The following is a 22,592-nucleotide window of genomic DNA, read 5'->3' on the forward strand; positions in this document are numbered from 1 at the left end:
GATCTTTCTGAGCAATAAATACAAAATGTTATATTCAGGCAATGACAATCAAGGAAAAGAAGGAGTAGCCATAGTATTCAACACAAAATACGAGGCTAATCTTCTTGAATGGCAGTCAGTCTCAAGTAGAGTAATGTGGGCAAATAGGAGAATGGGGAACTGGACAATGAGACTTATTTGTGCCTATGGTCCCACAGAAGGTTCTACTAAGGTAGAAGTGGAGGAATTTTTTGAGGCTTTAGAAAAAGCAACTGACACAATGAAAAAGGAAAAGTTGGTCCTTGTTGGGGATCTAAATAGCAGAATAGGAAATGATTGTGAGACATACAAAAATATTTTGGGAAAATTTGGAGAAAAGAGCAAAGCTAATAATAATGGCAAATATCTGTGGGATTTCTGCTCAGGACATGGACTGGTTATTACTAACACCATGTTCCAACATAAAAATGTGCACAAATTCACATGGAGAGAAGAGGCTAGGAATAAGAAAAGTCTCATTGACTATGTTATTGTTGATAGTGATGTTTTCTCCCTGGTGCAGGACACCAGAGTGTACAGAGGATTTGAAATTGGAAGTGATCACTATTTAGTCTTGAGAAGGATAAAATTGAATTTCATATTGAAAAGAATAACATGTAAGAAAGTTTTAAAGCGAATAAAAGTTGAGCAGCTCTCAGATGTGAACTGCAGACTAAAATACAGAAAGATTATTGAAAATAAAATAAAAGAGTTTGAGAACAGGAATCAAACCTTGGAGATTCAGTGGCAAACTCTGTGGCAAACTCAGTGGCAAACTCTGTGGCAAACTCAGTGGCAAACTCAGTGGCAAACTGAAGAAAACATTGATTGATTCTGCCAGAGAGGCATGTGGTGAGGTTGTGTGCAAGGATAAAAAAATCAGAACTCCCTGGTGGACACAGGAAGTTAAAGAGGCAGTGAAGGAAAAGAAGAAAGCATATCAAAAGTTCCTGGCAAATAAGTCAGATTTTACTCTTACAGAATACAGAGACAAATGTAAGAAAGCTAAACAGTGTGTAAAACTAGCTAAACAAAAGTCATGGCAGGACTTTGGCAAGAATATAGAAAATAAATATCAAGAAGGTGGCAAAATATTCTGGAGGTTGTTGAAGAAGCTTAGGAATGGAGGAAAGAGTGCTGTAAAAGGAGTTAGAGATGATAAAGGTGACATGAAAACAGGAGAAAAAGATATCCTTGAAGTATGGAGTAATTACTTTGAAAAACTGCTAAATGAAACAAGCAGTAATGACAGCATAGTGATAAAAAACACTGACCAGGCATGCAGTCAGGAATACATATCCATACCTGAAGTAGAAAAAGCCATCAATGGCTTGAAATGTGGAAAGGCAGCAGGAGTAGAAGATATTTGACCAGAAATGCTGAAGTATGGTGGTATAAAAGTCTTACAGTGGCTGCACTGCATAGTTCAGAAAGCCTGGATAGAGGGACGAATTCCCGATGATTGGAGTAGAGCTCTCATAGTACCCATATATAAAAAGGCAAATAAAACTGAATGTGAGAATTACAGAGGAATTTCCCTACTGAGTGTTCCTCGCAAGATCTATGCAAGTATACTTGAGAAACGGTTGAAAAGAATTGTGGAAGAAAAGCTTGGTGAAGAACAAGCTGGATTCAGGCCAAATAGAGGCTGTCAGGATCAGATCTTCACTTTACGACAAATAGTTGAGAAAGCATGGGAATATAACAAAGATCTGTATTTAAGTTTTGTCGATTTGGAAAAGGCATATAACAAGGTGTCAAGAGAGAAGCTATTCAATACGCTGCAGTTATATAGTGTCAATGGGGCATTGTATCAAGCAATACTTAGTCTTTATTTGAGTTGTAAGTCAGCAGTTAGAATTGAAGGAAGTACAGGAAGATGGTTTAATGTTAAATCTGGTGTGAGACAAGGATGTACATTATCCCCTCTGTTATTCATTATCTATATTGATCACATTATGAAGGAAAGTGGTATTAAACCTGATATCAAAATTGGAGATGTTAATGTCAGCTCTTTGCTTTATGTGGATGATGTTATACTTCTAAATAAATCCGCTACAAGTCTGCAAGATTCTCTGTCTAAATTGAATAGCTGTTGTAATAGATATGGTATGAAGGTCAGCAATAAAAAGACAAAGACAATGAAAATAGGCAGAATCATTGAAAATGTCAACTGTGTTGTGAATGGAGAACCTGTAGAACAAGTAAAACATTTCAGCTACTTAGGTACAATTTTTACTGAAGATGGTAAATTAAATATAGAAATAGACAACAGAATGAGCAAAGCTGGTATGGTGGGAAGTCAATTGAATAAATTCATATGGAATAAGAGAGAAATTAGTCGGAACACTAAATTAGCTGTATACAAGACAGTGTTCGAACCAGTTTTAACTTATGGATCTGAGAGCTGGGTCAGAAGTAAAACACTTGACCAAAGACTAGAGACCGCAGATATGAGAGTCCTGAGAAAGATTAGAGGCGTGAACAGATGGCATCAATGGCAATATCATATTAAAAATAAGGATATTAGGAAAGAACTTGACAATGTCAGCATCCAGGAATGCATTAGCAGAGCTAATCTCAGGTGGTATGGTCACTTAAATAGAATGGAAGAGGAAAGATTAGCAAAACAAGTGTTCTCTGCCAGGTTGGCAGGAAAACGACCCAGAGGAAGACCAAGATATAGGTGGATTGATACGGTACAAAGTGCCTTAGACGATAGAAATATAAGATCTGATAATGTTGGAGTCTTGACAAGTAACAGACTGATTTGGAGGAAAATTGTAGATAGGAAGTTAGTAATGATGTAATTTTTTCATGTAGTACTGTTATATCCTGTACACCCCTTGAGGGTACATGGCAGGAATTTGATGATGATGATGAAGAAACTTATTTAACTTTTATTATTTATTATTTCTTTTTTATTATTTTTTATATTTTAATGGGAAAATTCACAACATTCGTGTTGGTTCACAAACTTTGCTTCCTGCGTATTTCGGCACTTAATGAATATTAGTAAATATTGCTTATTCATATGTTTCATTTCAAAGCAGTGGTTAACTGTATTTACTTCGAATGCTCTCCAGGGAAGCTCCAAATCTTCCTGTCCCTTTCATCACGTAATCAGGGACTGTTGATATTGACTTTATATACATATCAAAACTCGTTTTATATTATCACTGTCATCCGAGCTAGTTTTCTGTTACCAATAAAAGTTTCGCATATACTTCACACATGAAAAAAAGCTTAAACAAGCTAAAGCAACCTAAACAGAAATCACCCATACTGAACGATACTTGGAAAAATCTAATCAATTCCCTCAGTTAAACAGAACTACAGTACGCGAATAATCATATTAAGCGTTTGCATGTAACACGCCTTCATGATACTGAATAGAAATGTCACGTGAACATGTTACCTTAGCTGCCTAACAGGTACTAACGTTTTTTTGTATTCTGAAACCTTTTTTGCATTTTTTGTACTGTGCAAGCCTTGAAAAAGCTAGTCAGTTACTAATGAAACTGGTAGGCAATATTGTACGAACATACATATGAATTAAAAATCTATGGTCAGTTTAACAATAAGTCTTGTATTTTGTAACATTTTACGACCAAAAACATGTATAATTTAAATATCACCATGTAATTTGAAGCAATGTACCAGGGAGTTGGCATCTGCCTTGACATATTTAATATGAGTCTGGCACTGGGTCAAGTTCCAAAGGAGAGTGGAAGGGAGGCAGGATTGTGCTGCTTCATAAGGAAGGTGACACAACTCAAGCATCAAATTATAGGCCTATCTGTGTATCAGTTGTTGTGGTTAAAGTATTGGAGAGGCTGGTAAGAACCAGGATCCAGAATTGAATTGACAACAATGGTATCATCTTTGATGGACAGCATGGATTTGCTAAAGGAAGGTCATGTTTTAGTAATCTACTTACTTATTACAATAAGGTGAAGGCTTCATTGGATAAAGGAAATGGATACACAGTAGTATATTGAGATTTTGCAAAGGCTTTTGATAGATTACTGCATGATAAATTGATAGTCAAATTAGAGTGGATGGGTGTATAGAGGCTTAAGTGCTGTGAAGACATAATGTTGGAGGTTTAATGGATTTTTTACAACACTCAGAAAGGATTAAAAAGAATTTAATACTTCCTATATTTCGTCCTAGTCACTAGGACATCTACGGGGATTACAAAAATAACTAATGTAACATAACACAAATATCATACAATACTAAGCCCAACCACGTGGGTGACACTCAAGTCCTATCTAGGTGGAGCACCCTCTAAGGGTGGTTGTAGGTGGCCTGGAATATAAAGTAGGATCTCTGGTGATGAGTGTTTCCCAAATTTTTGGAAGCTTAATGCAACCGTATTTATTAAGATTTGGTTGATTTCTAAGAGCTGCTGCTAGAATTAAAAGAATTATTAAATTCGTTTTAATCTTTTCTGAGTGTTGTAAAAAATCCATTAAACCTCCAACATTAGAGTGGATGGGGTTGGATATTAGACTAGTGCATTGGATCGGAGATTGCCTATCTGATGGGCATTAACAAGTTTTGTATGGAAGAGCAATATCCCAGAAGAGGAAAGTCACTAGTGGTGTCCCTCAGGGGTGTATTTTAGGATCACTGATGTTTAACCTGTATGTTAATGATATTGGGGAAGATTTGGATGGGGATATTCATTTGTTTGCAAATGTTGCAAAGTTGGGACGAACTATGAGGAGTAGAGCAGATGTTGTGGCCTTACAAGAAGACTTGAATAGATTGAGTGAATGGACATGGGAGTAGGGATTTAAATTCAATGTGCAAAATGTAAGGTTTTAAAATTTGGGAAACAAAGATGGGATGTAGAATTTATGCTTGGTGGGAATATATTGTTGGAGGTGAGGGAAATAAGAGATCTTGAGGTGATGTTGGATAAGGATCTAAAATTTAGAGGACATATTGCCAAAATTGTGAGGACAACACATTGAATTCTGGGAATAATGTGGAGGACACTGACGTAAGAATTGTTCCATTGTATAAGGCTTTGATTAGGCCACACATGGACTACTGTGCATAGATTTAGTCACCTGGTTTTCAAAAGGACGAAGAGATGTTAGAAAGGTTTCAGAGGCTAAGAGTTTCTGATCTCTGGAATATTGAGTATGAGGAAAGGTTGAGAAGATGCAATTTACAGAGTCTAGTGGATAGGAGGAAGAGGGGGTGATATGATAGAGACATACAAGTTGGTAAGGGATTGTTATAGGATCAATGTTGAAGAGGTTTTTCATAAAATGGTGAGAGATCAGGGGGGAGAGAAAACAAGAGGTCATCTCTGGAAGCTGTATAAGGAGGGTGTGAACAAGGGAGTAAGAAGCAGGTCTTTTGCATGCAGAGTTGTGAATAATTGGAATACCTTGCCTGAAGGTGCCTGCAAAGAATTTGAATGTGTTTAAGCTGCAGTATGATGATGAGCTGTGTGTATGAAAAAGGTGACTTAGATGAGTCTTTGACTACATGGGATCTTAAAGTAATAATAAAATGTACTATATTGCCATGTTCTTGCCTTGACAGTTCTAATTCAAGATGAATTAAATAGGAATAAAATGGCCTCAGAGGCCAGATTGTTACTACCTATGGCAACAGGCAGTTAAGCATGAAGATAGAGGATACTAAGAAACTCTGGGTAACAAGAACATGCTGCCATTGGAACAAGACCTTCGAACTTAAACTGTCCGACTCTCAGCAATGAATCATGACTAAATGAACAGAAGAGTGCTAAAATGGGACATTCTTAGATTGTGTGTCAGACATAATGAAGAAATTCTTCAATTAAAAATACTATATTATATATAAGCCAAGATAAGGAAATAATCAGTGGAGTTGGATTCATGATCAACAAAAAGGAACATAATAAAATTTGAAGTGTATCTGATCAAATAGCAAGTACAAGAATGTTGTCCAAATTCTTAAAAAAAAAGAGAGAGAGAGATACATTCTTAACAATTCTTAAGATCATTGAAGTTCATGCGCCAACAAAATCATACTGATAAAGAAACTGAAGACTTAACAGGTTATTGAACAGTGAAATGAATACCAACAACATTGTCTTGGTTTTACTGATTATGAGAAAGCCTCTGATTTGTTAAAAATTTATGCAATACTTAAGGTGCTACAAAATCAATGGAGAAGCCATAAGAACCATCAAAGCCAATGTCATACCAACAATTCATTTTAATGCAAATATCTTCACTGTGAAAATACAAAGAGGAATAAGACAAGGTGATACAATATCCCCAGAAATATTCATAGCATGTTTAGAAGAAATATTCAAACTTCTTGATTAGGAAGAAAAAGGTCTGAAGATAGATGGAAGATATTTAAGCCATTTATGATTTGCAGATGACACAGTTATCTTTACTTCAAATCTACATGAACTACAGATTGAATTCCAAAGTGCTAGCAAAACACAGTTGGTTTAAAAATAAACCTAAAGAAAATCAAGTTATGTTCAACAGTTATGTGCAACCAGATAATAAAAGTCAATGACAATGAAACTGAAAAAGGAGATCATTATATGTACTCAGGACAATGAATATAATGGATCAAAATATCACAGAAGAAGTCAAAAGATGAACAATGCTTGGGTGAGAAGTATTTGAGAAGAAATATTCAAAAGCCAATTACCACTAAGCCTAAAAATGCAAATTTTTAAACAGTGCATTCTCTCTGGTATGAATATACAAAAGCTACTGGTTTGTGACTGTTCAGAATTCAAAGAAATAATATGATTTATGTAACAATGAGTGATGTCACTGGAAGTGCCGTTTTTGGTCTATTTCATTATGTTTACTGAGGTTGTTTTTGATATTTGGAATGATGGTGAATTAATGTTTTCTGGAAATGTGTCATTTTATTTCTATTTTTTTAATGTGGTTTTATCTAGTAGTGTTTCAATATGAGTGTTTCAGTTTTTTTGTTTATTAACGTACTTTGTCTGATAGTCTGTTTTGCACTTTTTACCAAATGATGACATTTTGAAATGAAACGGCGAGCACACTGTTATGTTCTTGGTCTTGTACGTATTTTACTAGTTCTGTTCCTTTTCTCTAATTTTTAGAAAAAAAATTTTTTAAAAAAAAGGAACAGAAAATATTCGTGTTTTATTTTCAGCTACTAAATATACATATTTAAGCTCACATAATTGAGCTTCATACTCAACACCTTTCTCTGTACATTTCAGGTTCATCAAGCTTGGCTCCAAATATTTTGTCATCCTTACAACCATATCTTTTTAACTTACTCTTTAATATAATTAAAATTTAATTTTAGAAGTAATTTTGCACTTGACTAGGATAATTCTGGATTATATAACTGGAGATTAGGATAATTCCATCACCCAATAAGCTCTACTATTTATACTACTGGTTTTATTCAGAAACAACATAAAACCAAGTTTCAAAAAATTTCTGTATTATAAATATCTTTTTTATTGGTTTTTATATCATTTTCATATTGCTTGGTTTTTCATGGGATGGTATGTCGGTTTCACAAAATTTAAAAGGTCAGGTTATCTCTCAAGGACCACAGGTGTTTTTTTTCTTGGTACCTGTATTACTGATCTTTTTGGTCAATGGTAAGAATGCTTCTGTTGGTGACTGGGAGGTATGTTAGCTTCTCTGACTTTAAAAAGTTAGGTTCTGTTGAGTGCTACAACACAGAGGTGTTTGGTAGTGTGTTGGTGTTCCTGATATATCATTTCTCATGTTGGCTTTTTTTTTTTTTGGTATTAGATTGGCTGTTTTTATATCCTAAAGTATTATATGTTAGTTTCACTGAATTTGAAAGGTTGGTTTATTTTTGGATGTTGCATTCTGTGAATTGTTTCATTTTCCTTGTATTTGTTAGTGCTGTTCAAACAGTTATGACATTAGCATTTCTTCACTTGTTGGTGATTTCATAAAAATTCAGGAGGAATTTAAAAAAAATTTTTTTTTTTTTGCTGTTTGTGTTCTGTTTATGCTAAGGATATTCTTGACATTTCACCTGCCTCTGCATAAATTAACTATTTTCAAACATTTTCAGTGTGAGCTATTGCTTCATTTTATAAGTGGGTGTGGTGTTTTAGGTACTATGGTTCATGCGCTTGCACTTGGTTTTGTTATCATACTGTTTTCATTATTTTATGTGGTTGCATTAATTTTTTATAGCTTGATATCATTTTATCTGCATTTCCTTAGTGCAGTGTCACATGACCAATGGCAACTGTCATTTGATGCATACGTGGTTTTCATATTTTTGAATTTAGGTACACAAAACACATGTTGATATGATTATTTTACTTATTATTAAGAAAATAACACGACGTTTCGACCCCTGTATTGAGTCATCATCAGAAGGATACATGTGTATAGGAAACCAAGCTACATGCTCTTGCACTCCATAAGATAAACTAAATCTATGCTGTTAATTAATCTTTTTATTAGCCTGACCTCTAGTGATAAAAAAAAAAAAAAAAAAACTCTTCCACACCTAACCCACCCAGGGGTTTACAAAATACAATGCACATGTAACTTACCATACATGTACTCCAAACATACCACAAATTGATTGGAAAGGTACCAAGTCCCTACACCGTACCAAAACTTAGTTCGAGAGGAAATTCAAAGAAGGATGAATGATATATTCACGTAAACACAATGATTATTTTACGTGAAATGCTCAAACATAATTCCAAATCTGAACAAAAATGATGGTCTAACCATTCCAAGGATGTGGAAGGCCCATTTGCAACCTTTATAGCAACTAGAACAAGCCAAAGAAAAATCTCAATATAAGAAGACTTGGTGAAGTGTTTTTTTTTCTTTGTTTTTTCTCCTTTACATTCAATACAACTTGAACTGTACAAGTCCAGAAGAAAATTGCAGTATAACAATCTGAACTGTACAAATCCAGAAGAATCTTAATAATCTTAGTACAGGAGGACTTTAGCAGAGTTTATTGTAGCTTTTTATTCATTAATTAAATTTTTTTTTTTAATCACTAGAGATCAGGCTAAGAAAAAGATTAATTAACAGCGTAGATTTAGTTTATCTTATAGAGTGCAAGAGCATGTAGCTTGGTATCCTATACACATGTATCCTTCTGATGATGACCTCAATACAGGGGTCAAAACGTCAAGTGTTATTTTATTAATAATAAGTAAAATAATCATTTCAGCACGTGTGTTTTGTGTCCCTAAATTCAGAAATATGAATGCTGATCACCGTGTAACCTTAAAAGAAAGAATCACATGGTTTTATTCATTTCTCAATTATCCGAAAGTAGCTACCATATGCTTGCACCTTCTCCCTATATTGATATTTGATGCAAAACATGGACATTTAATATAAAAGCTCAAAAACTAAGAACATAATTGAGTACAGAATGATGTATGCTTGGTATCACATAAGGAATACTTGAGTAAGAAATCAAATGAAAGTCTGATGTTATAGGAGTGGAACATCTGAAGTGGGCTAGGCATATCACCTGAAGACAAGATCAATGATGGACAGAAGTAGTGGATCAGATTACATGGGAGGAAAAAATTAGCATAATGTTGGTCAAAATCACAGTGGATTTAATGAAATCAGATCTGCATGAGTGACATGAGAAATAAGAGCCACTGACAAAGTCCTGGGGTATCTTGGAGAGAAAAAACAGAGAGAAAGCAGTGGATCAATAATGGCTGATGATTTATTGATATAAAATATTAGATATATTTCATTCATGTAGTATATCAAAGAAATGTCTTTCTACTTTATCAAATACTTTTTTTTTTCTTTTTTGTGGCTTATAAATGAAGACTGGCTTCTAGATTAAATTCTCTTTTCAGAAATAGTTATAAACAAAACAGAAACTCTAATGTCGGGAATTCCTTTCTAAATTCATTTTGACATTTAATACTTTTCCTACATGGTAGGAAATAATTAAAATATTTATAAAAATATTTTAATATTTTGTTCAATTTTCTATAATATTTATAACAATTTCATTAATCTAATTGTTCTGTAATTAAGTTCATATTAATCCTACACATGAAAGGTCACAAGGCCTATAACATAACAGTGTTGCCAAGTGATTAGAGAAAAAGAAATAATCTATTGACAAGCTACCTTACAAGTCCACCATAACTTTAATATATATATATATACACACACAAACTAATTTCATAAAGCCCTATCATTTTATTATCCAACATATTTTTAGCATTTTTACCAGAGTTAACAGTATCCTGAAAAAGTGAGATTATAATCATTACAAAAAAACAGTGCAGGGGGGAAGGCTGTTCCAAAGAACCTTCCGTTCTGCATGAATAAAAAAAAGATGATGCTGGTTCAATACATTTGAAGTAACTATATATGGATATTTACCAATAGCTGCTCTACTTCTCAGATGAAAGGAAAGCAAAGAAATGGTAGTGACCAGTTCAGAAGATTAATGCCTATGAAAGCATATCAAAAAAAAAAAGGGGGACATAATGCAGAAACAAAGTGCCTATGTGAAAGTGAATGGAGGGTGTCTGTAGGAAAGAGATCATTTAGGTAAAACGCTTTCTATATACAATCAAGAATTCTTAGGGATTCGTGAGCAGCAATCACTCCAAATGTAAGAACAATATTCTAAGGTTGGTCAGACCTGAGATTAATAACATGTTAAGAACTGAGCAGGAAAGCAGTGTTGTGAATATAAAAAAATACCAAGTTTTTATGAGGCTGAGGAGACAATTGATGTAATATGTTTGTCAGGATAAGCTGGATACAGAATGTTTAGCAAGAAGAAGAAATTGTTATTGAAAGGATATTAGAACAATATCAAAAGTAAGAGGGAGTGAAGTAGGATCATTCTTGAAATAGCATTGAAATTGACTGAACTGCCCTCACCACACCTAAGAATGGTGAGGAGATCAGTATTTATTATTATTACTATTATGTGACACCTCAAAGGAACTGAAAGACTCATTCAGGGATGGTACTGGCTCTACAACTCTCCATCTCCATCTATACAGCCATCTACATTTAAAACACTGGTTACGGTAAAATTAAAAGAATTATAAAACTGGAGGAAAAGTCATAAAAAATTTATTATGTAGAATTTTCACCTAAGTATCACAGTTCAGTACAAGATCACACAATAACAGACAATTCTAAAAAATGCCACAGTAGCTAATGTAAGATAATTAAATAAGGTCAATAATTAACTAATTTATTTTAAAAAATTATATAAATATAATTGCTTCCAAATAAATATAATTGCTTCTAATTCACAGGTAAAATAAAGTTAGGAAAAATTAGCAGATTTAAAAAGTACTATCGCCCACAAAGGGGATAGACAGAGACCATCGGATCTGTTTAAGTTAGGACAATGAAGTAAAGTTTCACGTGCTGCTTCTTTATGAAGTCGTTCTATGAGGAAAAGACTTTTATGAAGGATCTGTCTTGTTCCAATAAATTATGTTTAGTGCAGATAACATGCTCTGCAAAGTTCAGAATATTCATCAGGCTCATGATATTTAATATAAGACTTGTGTTCTTCTAGACAAAAGCAGATCTTCCAGTTTGTCTAAAATAGGATAACCCACAAGTTAGGAAATTTAGTTTTAATATGTTTTGTTTAGTTTTAATAAGTTAGGAAATTACTGATCTTACTATTTATCTTACATTAGCTACTCAGGTGGCATTTTTTAAGAACTGTCTATTATTGTTTCATTTCTGTTCTGTGATATGTACTGACGAAGTCTATGATACTCAAGCAAAAATTCTACATTAATAAAATTTATTATTATTATTATGTGAAACCTCCATGGAGTCTAAAGATTCATTGTAGGAAGGTACCTACTCTATTATTCTCTGTCTCCACTACTTAATCTACCAACTACAGTGAACTACCACTATCATCATCACCTACACCAGTGTTTCTCAACGTGTGGTACGCAGATCCCCGGGGATCCGTGGCAATTTTCGGCTATGCATCATTAACGCAGGGAATAAAATTTAAGTTTGAGATCATAAAACGTTCCTATTGTATCACTGAATAAGGTACACAGACATCTGCAGGCTGTGTAATATGTTTCTCAACAAACAGTGCAATTAGAGACAACTGGCACTAACTAATGAATCACATGACCCCTCCCACATAAAATGCTATATAGTAGACAATCAAAACCATATGGTGCACTGGCAACATATGGTTATGTTTGAGTGGACGTGTTAAAACTAAGAAATATATAGTGAATGTGTTTCAGATATTACATAAAGAATTCGGTTGAAGAGAATTAGCATTTCAACTGAACTGTCGGCTTGCCTTTGTCAATTAGTAGCGCGATCTTTTGTTAATACTGCACCAATCATATGAATGTCTTCATAGCTGCTTTATCTCTACTGGCCTACCATTGTTGTCTGTTTCGAGTTCTGCTTTTGCTTGCCATTTGTTGAAGGACTGTTCGTTAAATACGGTAATTTTTTTTAGCTTTCAAATTCTTAAGTAACTGTTCGTTAAATACGGTAATTTTTTTTAGCTTTCAAATTCTTAAGTATGGATCACTGGTTAAAGACTGGATTTTTAAAATGCGCAAAAGAGAGGAACATAGTAGATACAAGTAGCTGTCAGCAACAAGAAAATGTTGATATTGTATCTGGATCAAGTAAAATTGATAGTGTGTCGTCTGACATCTCTAAAGAACCAACTAGGAAGAAGATGAGAAAACTTCGTAAGTACGATATAAATTACTTAAAATGTGGATTTTCATAGAGGGGAAATGAAGAGGAATCTATTTCATTATGTGTAATTTGCAGTGAAACTTTAAAAAATGAAAGCATGAAACCATGTAATTTAAATCGCCATTTTGAATCGAAACATAATGAATGCAAGGACAAACCTGTTGAATTTCTCAAAATAAACTAAAAAATTTAAAAGAATCTCAAAAAATGATGTTCAATCGTGTCAGGAGGTGAAAACATTAAGGCTTTAGAAGCTTCATATCGGGTGTCGCTATTAATAGCAAAAAAGTGATGCAGCGGAAACAATTGGTGAAACTTTGGTCAAGCCTGCAGCAAAAATAATAGCGGAAATTATGATCAGAGATAATGCAAAAAGATCTTTTGATCGGATTTGCCTTTCAAATAGTACCGTTCATCGAAGAATCACTGAAATGGCTGAAAATATAAAACAAACATTGATATAGTAAGAGTTGTTATTATGTGTTGCAAGTAAATGAATCCACCAACATTACAAATTTTGCAAATCTTCTAGTGTTCGTTAGGTACGAAAAAAAATCAAAAAATTCATGACGACCTTTTATATTGCCAACCCTTACCAGAACATACAACAGAAGAAATATTCAACAGTATAAATACCTTTATGCATCAAAACAAGCTTGATTGGAAAAGTTGTGTTGGAATAAGCACGGACAGGAGCGAAATCCATGGTTGGATAAAAAGGGCTTGTTTCGAGGATTCAAGCTGTTGCACCCAATACAAAGTCGACACACTGCTGCATACACAGGGAGGCTTTGGCTATACATATAATGTCTACAGACCTAAGAAAAGTTCTTGATGAAGCTGTAAAATTCATAAATTATATTAAAGACCGTCCTCTAAACGCCAGACTTTTTTCTCAACTTTGCAAAGAAATGAGAAGGCAACTATACACAACTTCTTTTCCATACCGATGTTTGTTGGCTTTCTCATGGAAAAGTCCTTACTCGTTTATTTGAACTTTGGAATGAACTACAAGTTTGTCTTGATGAAAAGTTTGAATTGAAAAAGCATTTACATAATTGGAAATGGCTCAGTCAATTACCATACCTGGCAGATATATTTACTGTATTAAATAGTCTTAATTTATCTTTACAAGGTAAGGAAATTTCTATATTTCTTGTCCAAGATAAAGTGAACGCCACGTTGGCAAAAATGAAGTTACGGCAAAAGCGGGTTGGTAATGGGGAATATGACGCATTTCCGTCGCTTCATGAATTGCTCGCAAGTTCAAATGAACAAATTGATGATGATGCCATGCAGCATTTAAAAAGCTTACAAAGGAATCTAGAAAAGCATTTCCTGAATTGGACATTAATATTGAGTGGATAAGATACCCTTTCAATAAAAACAAATTTATGCCAAAGGGTCTATCGTCGATAGAAGAACAACTTTTAGAACTAGTTTCTGATGGTTTCCTAAAAAATAAATACAGCGAGAATACGTTATCATCATTTTGGCTACAAATACAGAATGAATTTCCTGAATTAACAGATAAAGCTCTAAGGTTCATTTTTCTATTTCCAAGTTCATATCTGTGAAGTTGGATTTTCAGCGCTTGTAGATATTAAGACGAAGAAGAGGAATCGCATTATAGGTGTTGAACTGCATCTGAGATTGAAATTAACAACTACAGAGCCAAATTTGGTTGAAATTTTATCTCACCATAAGCAATTTCACTCCTCTCGTTGATGATAAATTATTCCAAGTAAGTATTTATAGTATCTTTATAAAGTTTGTTCTATTAAAAATAAATCATATTTTTTGTTTACATGAACATATAAATTCAAATAAAATAGATATTTAATTTTTTAATATTTTAAATTAATTTATTAATGTTAATTAATTTATTCATTTTAATTAATTATTTTTTTTATTAATTAATTAGGGGTACTTGGTAATAATGAAAATTTAAGAAGGGGTCTGCAGATATCTGAAGTTTGAGAAACACTGACCTACACCAATGCCACCAACACTAGTATATCTTGTCTGTAAATTTGCACGTGTTCTCAAGGCCAATTTGTCTGTATGCAGGATGAAAATCCCGAGTTTCAGGGAGGAAAAAACCCTGCTAGCTCCACATGAGATCGGTTAACTCATTGTCAATTGAAAGAAGAAGAAAAAACATATAATGAATTCTCTTATCACAATGAGAATCAAACTTGGGCCTTTTCCAATCAAAGGGTGCAACATAACATCATTCTTCCAATTGTGCTACACGAGTTTTCCTCCATTGTTATAATTCTTTTGATTATATCATCTCATAGTATTTCAATATTGAAACAAAAGTGGTTATATTAGATCTTGAAGCTTCAATGACTAGAGTATTACAGGTTTTTTTCAAATGAAGAAAAGAAATGGAGGAGAGTACATAACGCCGATGTACTGAAACACTGATAAAGAAATCTGATGAGAGGATGCTATCTACTACAACATACAAAGAACAAAAGGGAAGAAGCTGGCAATCCATTCACAAAGGGGTAAAGTTAGCAAGGAAGTCTATCGTTGAACAAGAATGGCAATCCATTGCAATGATTACTAATTAACTCATGGGTCCTTAATTACTGAAGAAGCTGATTGTTAATGACTTTCATCACGTTCAAGAAATGAGATGAGAGGAATGGGCCCATTGATGAATAACTTAACACACTTTTTTAGGTGCAGGATGGATAAAATCATGCTTCCATGATATTGAATAGATTTCAGAATGAATATGACAGCTTAGGCAATATAGGATGGACGTTAATTTCAGAGCAAGTTATTAGCATCAAGACTAATGAGGATTTTTCTGATGTCCTTCTGTTGAAAGATCAAGGATGGCATACAATGAGCAGTTCATAGTATTGTTGGTGATATGCTTAGGCTGTCTCAACCAGAGTTGGAAAAAAAGACTACTGCCAAGAAGGCAATGTTACCATAGCAACATCATGAGAGTGGAAACAAAGAAGCACAGCAGTCATGCCCAGAGCCATAGCAAGAGTCTATGACTCTGGGGCATGTTTATAAACCGAGTTTATATCACACATAATTTTTTGCAAAATAAAAATTACATAACCTGTGAAAGGGTTCATGTTTAAGGCTTTGAATATTAAGTCACGGTACAACAAGGATTTGCTTTTAAACTCTCAAAAAGGTTTGACTGCCATTTAAACACGCAAGCTTATTTTGCCTTTGGGATGTCTGATTTGGATTTGTCAATAACTGTTTTACACCTATTTCAGACAGCAATGTAAGCTGATTAGAAAAGTCACAGTTTTTTTTTTTTTACTTGAGTCACCAAACTTATGCAGTATTTTTATCATAAAAAGAATGGGCACAATTTTTAGAGAATGAGAATTTGGACAGAAGTCAGGGGTTTGCAGTGTAGCAGAAAATGAAAACTCATTCCAGTTAAGACTATTTCAGTTATTAGTTCAGATCAAGTGTTTAGATCAGGAGAGCAAGAACAGTAATTTCCCATGGATGTGTAGAAATCCCAGAGGTCATCCCAATTGGCAGCAGTGCCATAGGATGTAGTGACTGATAACATATGACTAATCTTCCCTTCCAGATTGATCTGTGAAAAAGGGGAAGCCAGTTGTGTTATGAATATTAATATCCCAGGAAGATAATCTTAGTTATTTTGGTAATTACAGTATGAAATAATTTTTTTGAGATGAGCAATAAAAAAGAACAGCAAAGTCAGGAAATGAAAACTATTTTGAGCCAGAACAAATCAAAAAGCAGGTGATTCCAGGTTTGAAAGACTTTGGCAAGAAATATCCTATTTGGCAAAAGTGAATATTCTTCCCTTTTATTTGCAGAATACACTATGCAAGATGTAGATGGGATAACAACAGGTGGACTGTAGTCATGGAGAATGTCAATTAGGGTTTGTCTAGGAAAAGCAGACTGAGTTTTGAAGCTTGTAAATGGCAATATATAGCATCATTGTTTGCATTTGCACTGATGCTACAGATGTGAAAATGGCTGTGCAAATGTTTTTCACTGAATAAAATTGGTTTGTCTTCTTTTTTCATTATTATGATTTTTTTTTTGGCAATTTGTGGTATTTTTCATGTTTTTTGTGATTTTTTGTTTTGTTTTGTTTTTTATGGGAATTTTTTTCATCTGCAGTGATACTAGCAGTTAGTAATCTTTCATGAGATAGCCATTCATACATCAACTCTTTTAGGGAAAGAAACTTGAAGAGTAAGGACATACAGCTGAGGGGAAGGACTTGTGCACCTAACTCCCACACAGTGCCTGGCTCCAATCCAAGCATACTATCACCAGTGTCCCCTTCATATTACCAAACTGATACTCTCCAGACATTACCTGGAAGAATAAGCAGTAGCAGGATTAATTATCAACTGATGGGGTAACCTCCAGTAGAGGTACTACTATCTGGTTCAGTCTCGTGTACTATCTAGTGGCCAGCCTGCAAAAACTACTTTACTCTCAGATGGAGGAAATGCTGGCAATACTGGTGTAGAGCATGCCTAACAAGACCATTACCCACAATGCATGCAAGAAGAAATGGAGAAAAAAACAGAATCCATACTCTATGATCGTTTCTTTATTGACTGATTCTTTTCATTTAATTTTTTACAAACTGAAATAAATTGTCTTCCATTCTATTGATATATATTCATTTTATATATTTTATTAAAATTTTCAATACAACTTTTTACCCTGCATGTTTATAAACTGAGTATATCACACATAACTTTTTGCAAAATAAAAATTACATAACTGTGAAAGGTTTCGTGTTTAAGGCTTTGAATATTAAGTCAAGGTACAGCAAGGATTTGCTTTTAAACTCTCAAAAATAAGGGGAAATCATATGAAGGGGAAATATTAAACTTATAAACTTGAATAATGTTTAATATGATATAATTAAAAGTTATAAAATTATGACTGCTATTTTGAAATATACGAAGAGTATTCGGTTACAATTTCATTGAACGCAGACAATATCTTACCTTTTGTATGCCTTAACGCAACAAAAGGAAAACTTCCGCAATGTTGGATAACGCTTACTTTTTGAATAAATTGATATTTTGGTAGAAACTCTTTCCTGTCCTAGACCGGAGTATTCTATAAGTGATGCCATCGAATGGAAATGAATGTTAGGTTTATTGATACCTTTAACATTACTTGATATACTCACGAATACTATTAAAGACGCTTCGAAAGTGGGAATATTATTGCATGAACAATAAATAATTCAAATTACGGTCTAAATTTTTTACATTACAAATACCAACCTGAGGTAGCCGAAGCAAAATACCCGAGGTCTGAATCAATTCACATCCTAGTATCCTTAAATCAGCTTCAGCTGAGCTATCCAGATCATCTAAACGTGAAGGCGTTGGTAAACGTTTATCTGTAGGCAGTATACTATTTTCCAACGATAAAACAACTTTGCCATACTGTAATTTTGGGATTACGCTATTTTCTACAGTATTCTGAACACCAGCCATCTTGAATGAAAATGTTTCAAGTAGGTAGTAACAATATATTATATTTTACTCCATTCAAGTGAATATTTCCAAACTCAGCAGTAATTATAAATATTCAGTTCCAAGTTACCAATATACGATCACGAAGAGAGACTGCCACGATATTCACAAAAATAATATATATATCTATATATATATGTATATATAGATATATACATTTAAATAAAAAAAAAGGAAAGAAAAGAAAAACATGTGTAAAGCCTACTTCGAAACAAACAACAACAACAAAAAAACCTTTACAGCGCCTTACAGAGCATCCTACGACACACAAATAGTTATTTAATTTGCAAGTTTGGTTAAAATCAGCGCCCTCGTTCAAAACGAATATCTCTCGATTATTAAGAGAACAGAACGATTAAAAGCCTTGTTAATAATCTTTAAATCTTTGAGGATGAACGCCTGTTCATCCTCAAGGGAAGGTGGATAGATTATTTTTAGCTTTACTTTCTACGGCCATATTCTGGCAACGAATTTTTGGAAGCCGGATATAGGCAGCTTTCACTTTCTTCAGTTAGCACGAAAAAACACAAAGGATAAATAATATTATTTATTTAAGATAATATATTTCAGCCTCAATATTACAGCCTATCATCAGTTGCAAAAATATCTAATTACAAAGTAGAAACACGAGCAATGGATTGATATGAAAAAGTAAGAGCTACGTGATATTATATATAAAATAACGCAATGGTGTAACTGAGGAAATGTTACAATATTGATAATTCATTAGCTACTAAAAAATATTGATGCGTGATTATTATTTATTATTATTTTTATTACATGACACCTCCAAAGACTTATCAAGGGAGGGCACCTACTCTAAAACTCCCAGTCTCCACCACTTAATCCACCAACTACACCAACGCCTTCTAATGCCCACCACGACCACAACCAATATTTTTTGACTGTAAATTGCGTATGTCTCAAGACCGATTTACCTGTATGCGGGATAAAAAAAAAAACCGAGTTTCCGAGAGAAAACTTCCTACCCCCGTATGAGATCGGCTAACTCACCTTCAACTGAAAGAAACCTATATAAAGGTTACTCTCGTCACAACGAGAATCGAACGCAGTCCTCTTCCAATCGAACGTACCGTTGTTCTTCGAATTGCGCTATGGAGACGCATTAAAATAAAACTTTCCCATATCTTAGATAGAAAGAGGCAGTCGTTCCGATTTAAGTTTGGATGGTAAAGTAAAGCCTCAGCGAATTCTTTAAACAAGCATTTAAATTTATACCAACACCGATGAAGTAAGCATGTTTCAGACCATATGATGTTGTGGTCTGTATCTGTTCCTTGCTGTGCCAAGCCAGATTTTTCAGATTTACTGTTGCTAACGTAAGATTGGTGTTTTTGTATTCTCTTTTCTGCAGAGCGTCCAGTTTGACCAACATAAGAACGTTTACAGTCACAAGGAACTTGGTAGATACCAGAAAGAGCTGGAGGAGACCGTTTATATTTTGAAGATGGAAACCATATTGATAATTTGTTGATAGGAAGAAAAGTGACACTAAATTGTATTTCTTAAGAATTCTCGAAATGGGTTTGGAGATGTCAGAAGAGATTGGTGCCTTGGGCTGAAGAAATGGAAGTCATTTCAATATTGTTAAATATAAATTTACTTTAGTCAGAGAATATGAAATGAAGTTTATCATATTATTATTATTAAACCTCCAGAGAGTCCAGAACTCAGGGAACAAGGTTATACATCACTCATCCCAACTGTCGCACCTTCTCTGCAACTCATTCACACTACGTGTAAATGCACTCACTATTTTTACAGGAGTGAGCTACTTGAGTGAGATGATTACTCACTCTCGGTTCTAGGAAAGAAAAATTTAATATTTATTTCTTCCTTAACTGCAGATAAACTTAACTTCCACCAATTCCCCCTTGTATTTTCCCCACCTTCCTTATGATGAAAGATTTTATCAACTGATATCCTATAACACATTCTCAAAACTTCATAGAACTGTAAAAATGTTACATGTCGATTGCAGCATTTGTAAAATTTATGCATATCACACTATCCTGCTTTGCCTTTATCTTTAATTAACCTTTGTTATCATGATCGGCAGGGTAGAGCCGGTGCACGTCTTGCACCGGCTCTACCGACGGTGCAAGACGTGCATTTGAACAGGGCGACAAGTTTTTTGGGGAGACAAAGTTGGCATAAAATATACGAAAAATAAGGGAGAAGGGGTGGCAAAATATGCTACTGCATGGGGCAACAAAATTCCTAGGGGCGGCCCTGATGATCGGCCATCTTAACTTCTGATTGCCGCCTTGCATATGCTTATACTATACCTTATCTCTCACGCTCTATAGTCTAGCAAATTAATTTGTTTATCGACTGTACCAGATAGACCATATATTGAGGATGAGAGTATAAGCGTTATTCAAAGACAATACAAGTATCTGAAATCGTATTCGCATTCTCTGCTTTAGCTTAATTTTTCCTTGAGTCAGTCGTGGCAATTAAATAAAAAGCGTACATATTATTCGCACACACACAGGTTCGAATTTTTTGGAGATAGTGCATCGACACTTCACAGTTCAGTATGTTGTTTACACACTATTTATTAAAACCCCAAAGAGTATTTACAGTATATGCATTACATAGATACGAATTCCTTATTCTTCTAAACCTTAGTTCTGAGTAATCATAGGACTTGCCACAAAAACGGACGGGGATTATATAATATTCTGCATTCATGAAAAATTAAGACGATAAAAAAAAATTTATTACGTAAACATATTGAGCTTACCATTATTCTTCAGTGATAGAACGCATACAAAAATTTAGGTGGACGTAGAGGGGACTAATTTCGCAACGATCGTACCATGAATATTTCTCTGATGAAGTGACCTCACACAGCGTTTATTTATTCGTATGGCATAAATTAGAAAACATGCAGTACAATACACTGTCATTTTAAAAGCAAATAAAATTAAAAAGTTATATCCATATTAGTCAAATAGTTCATAACTTCGGGAGTAGAAAGTTCGATTTGTCTCCTGAATATGATCTAAGATAACATTCATTCACAATATGGTCTACGGCTTTTCTTTGAGCTCAACAATCACAAGGCAGGGACAATCGTTTACCCCATTTAAAAAGCATATCAGCACATAGACTATTTCCAGTTGGTCATAGTGTATGTGCATGGTCAAAGAGGGGAAAATAGTTCCATTGCACAAGGGAGGCTCTAAGACTGAGGTTGCAAATTATAGACCAATCAATATATCTGGAGTGTTGGTTAAGATTTTGGAGAAATTGGTTAAAATTAGAATTCAGGACTGGGTGGACAGCAATATGATACTTTATAAGGGGCAACATGGTTTTGTGAAGGGTAGGTCATGCCTAAGTAATTTGCTTACTTTCTATAATAAAGTAACAGTGGAGTTGGATAAAGGAAATCCTTACTCAGTGATACTGCTTGACTTTGCAAAGGCTTTTGACAGGATTCCACATGGAACTCTGTTACATAAATTAGAGCAAATGGGTATGGATCCGTAGATGGTGATTTGGATTAAAGGATGGCTGGCGGACAGATATCAAAGAGTGGTTTACGAAGGAGCTGAGTCCAGGAAAAGGCAAGTGACTAGTGGTGTACCTCATGGCTCAGTTCTTGGTCCACTATTGTTTAATTTGTACATCAATGATATTGGAAATACCGTGAATGGAAATATCCATTTGTTTGCTGATGATGCAAAATTGGGAGGAGCAATAATCAATTCAAATGATGTGGATATTTTACAGGATGACTTATATAGGCTGACGGTATGGACTGAGGTAAATGGCTGTCGGTTCAACGTGTGGCTAAGCGTAAGGTGATGCACTTCGGGAGGATGACATCGCATGCTGTTTACTATATTAACGGAACTGAACTGCAGGAAGTTGATGAGACAAGAGACTTGGGAGTTATTGTGAACAGAGAACTTAAGTTTAAAGGGCATATTGCAAAGATTGCCAAAACATCACATCAAATTACATGTTGTTGAGGAACGCATTTGGACTATTGTGCACAGAACTGGTCGCCAGGATTTCTTGGTGATGCGGAAGTGGGGGAGAGGATTCAGAGGCGGGTTACAAATATTGTTGCAGGTCTGTGGGATGTTCCCTATGAGGATAGATTGATGATCTGTGGGCTCCAAAAACTAGCTGATAGACGTGGGAGAGGAGATATGATAGAGGTATTTAAATTGTTAAAGGGATTTTACAGGATTGATTCTGATGATATTCTTAAGACTAGTGCAGGATGTGAGAGAATGAGGGG

The 22,592-nt window shown here is 34.4% G+C and overlaps 1 protein-coding gene across 1 annotated transcript in view; it reads right to left on the reverse strand.

The window, feature by feature from the left end:
• Positions 1–18,499, reverse strand: part of LOC150107630 (cyclin-L1-like) — a 401,380-nt gene extending 382,881 nt beyond the window's left edge. The window contains exon 1 of the mRNA XM_090391981.1: positions 18,056–18,499. Coding sequence (XP_090248107.1) covers positions 18,056–18,271 — 216 coding nt within the window. The 5' untranslated portion in view covers positions 18,272–18,499. The remainder of the gene's footprint in view (positions 1–18,055) is intronic.
• Positions 18,500–22,592: the final 4,093 nt, after the last annotated feature.

Source organism: Typopeltis vanoorti, chromosome 4 (assembly GCF_054136105.1).
Source record: "Typopeltis vanoorti isolate ZY-2024b chromosome 4, IOZ_Tvanoo_1.0, whole genome shotgun sequence".
In the NCBI taxonomy this organism is placed as follows: domain Eukaryota; kingdom Metazoa; phylum Arthropoda; class Arachnida; order Uropygi; family Thelyphonidae; genus Typopeltis; species Typopeltis vanoorti.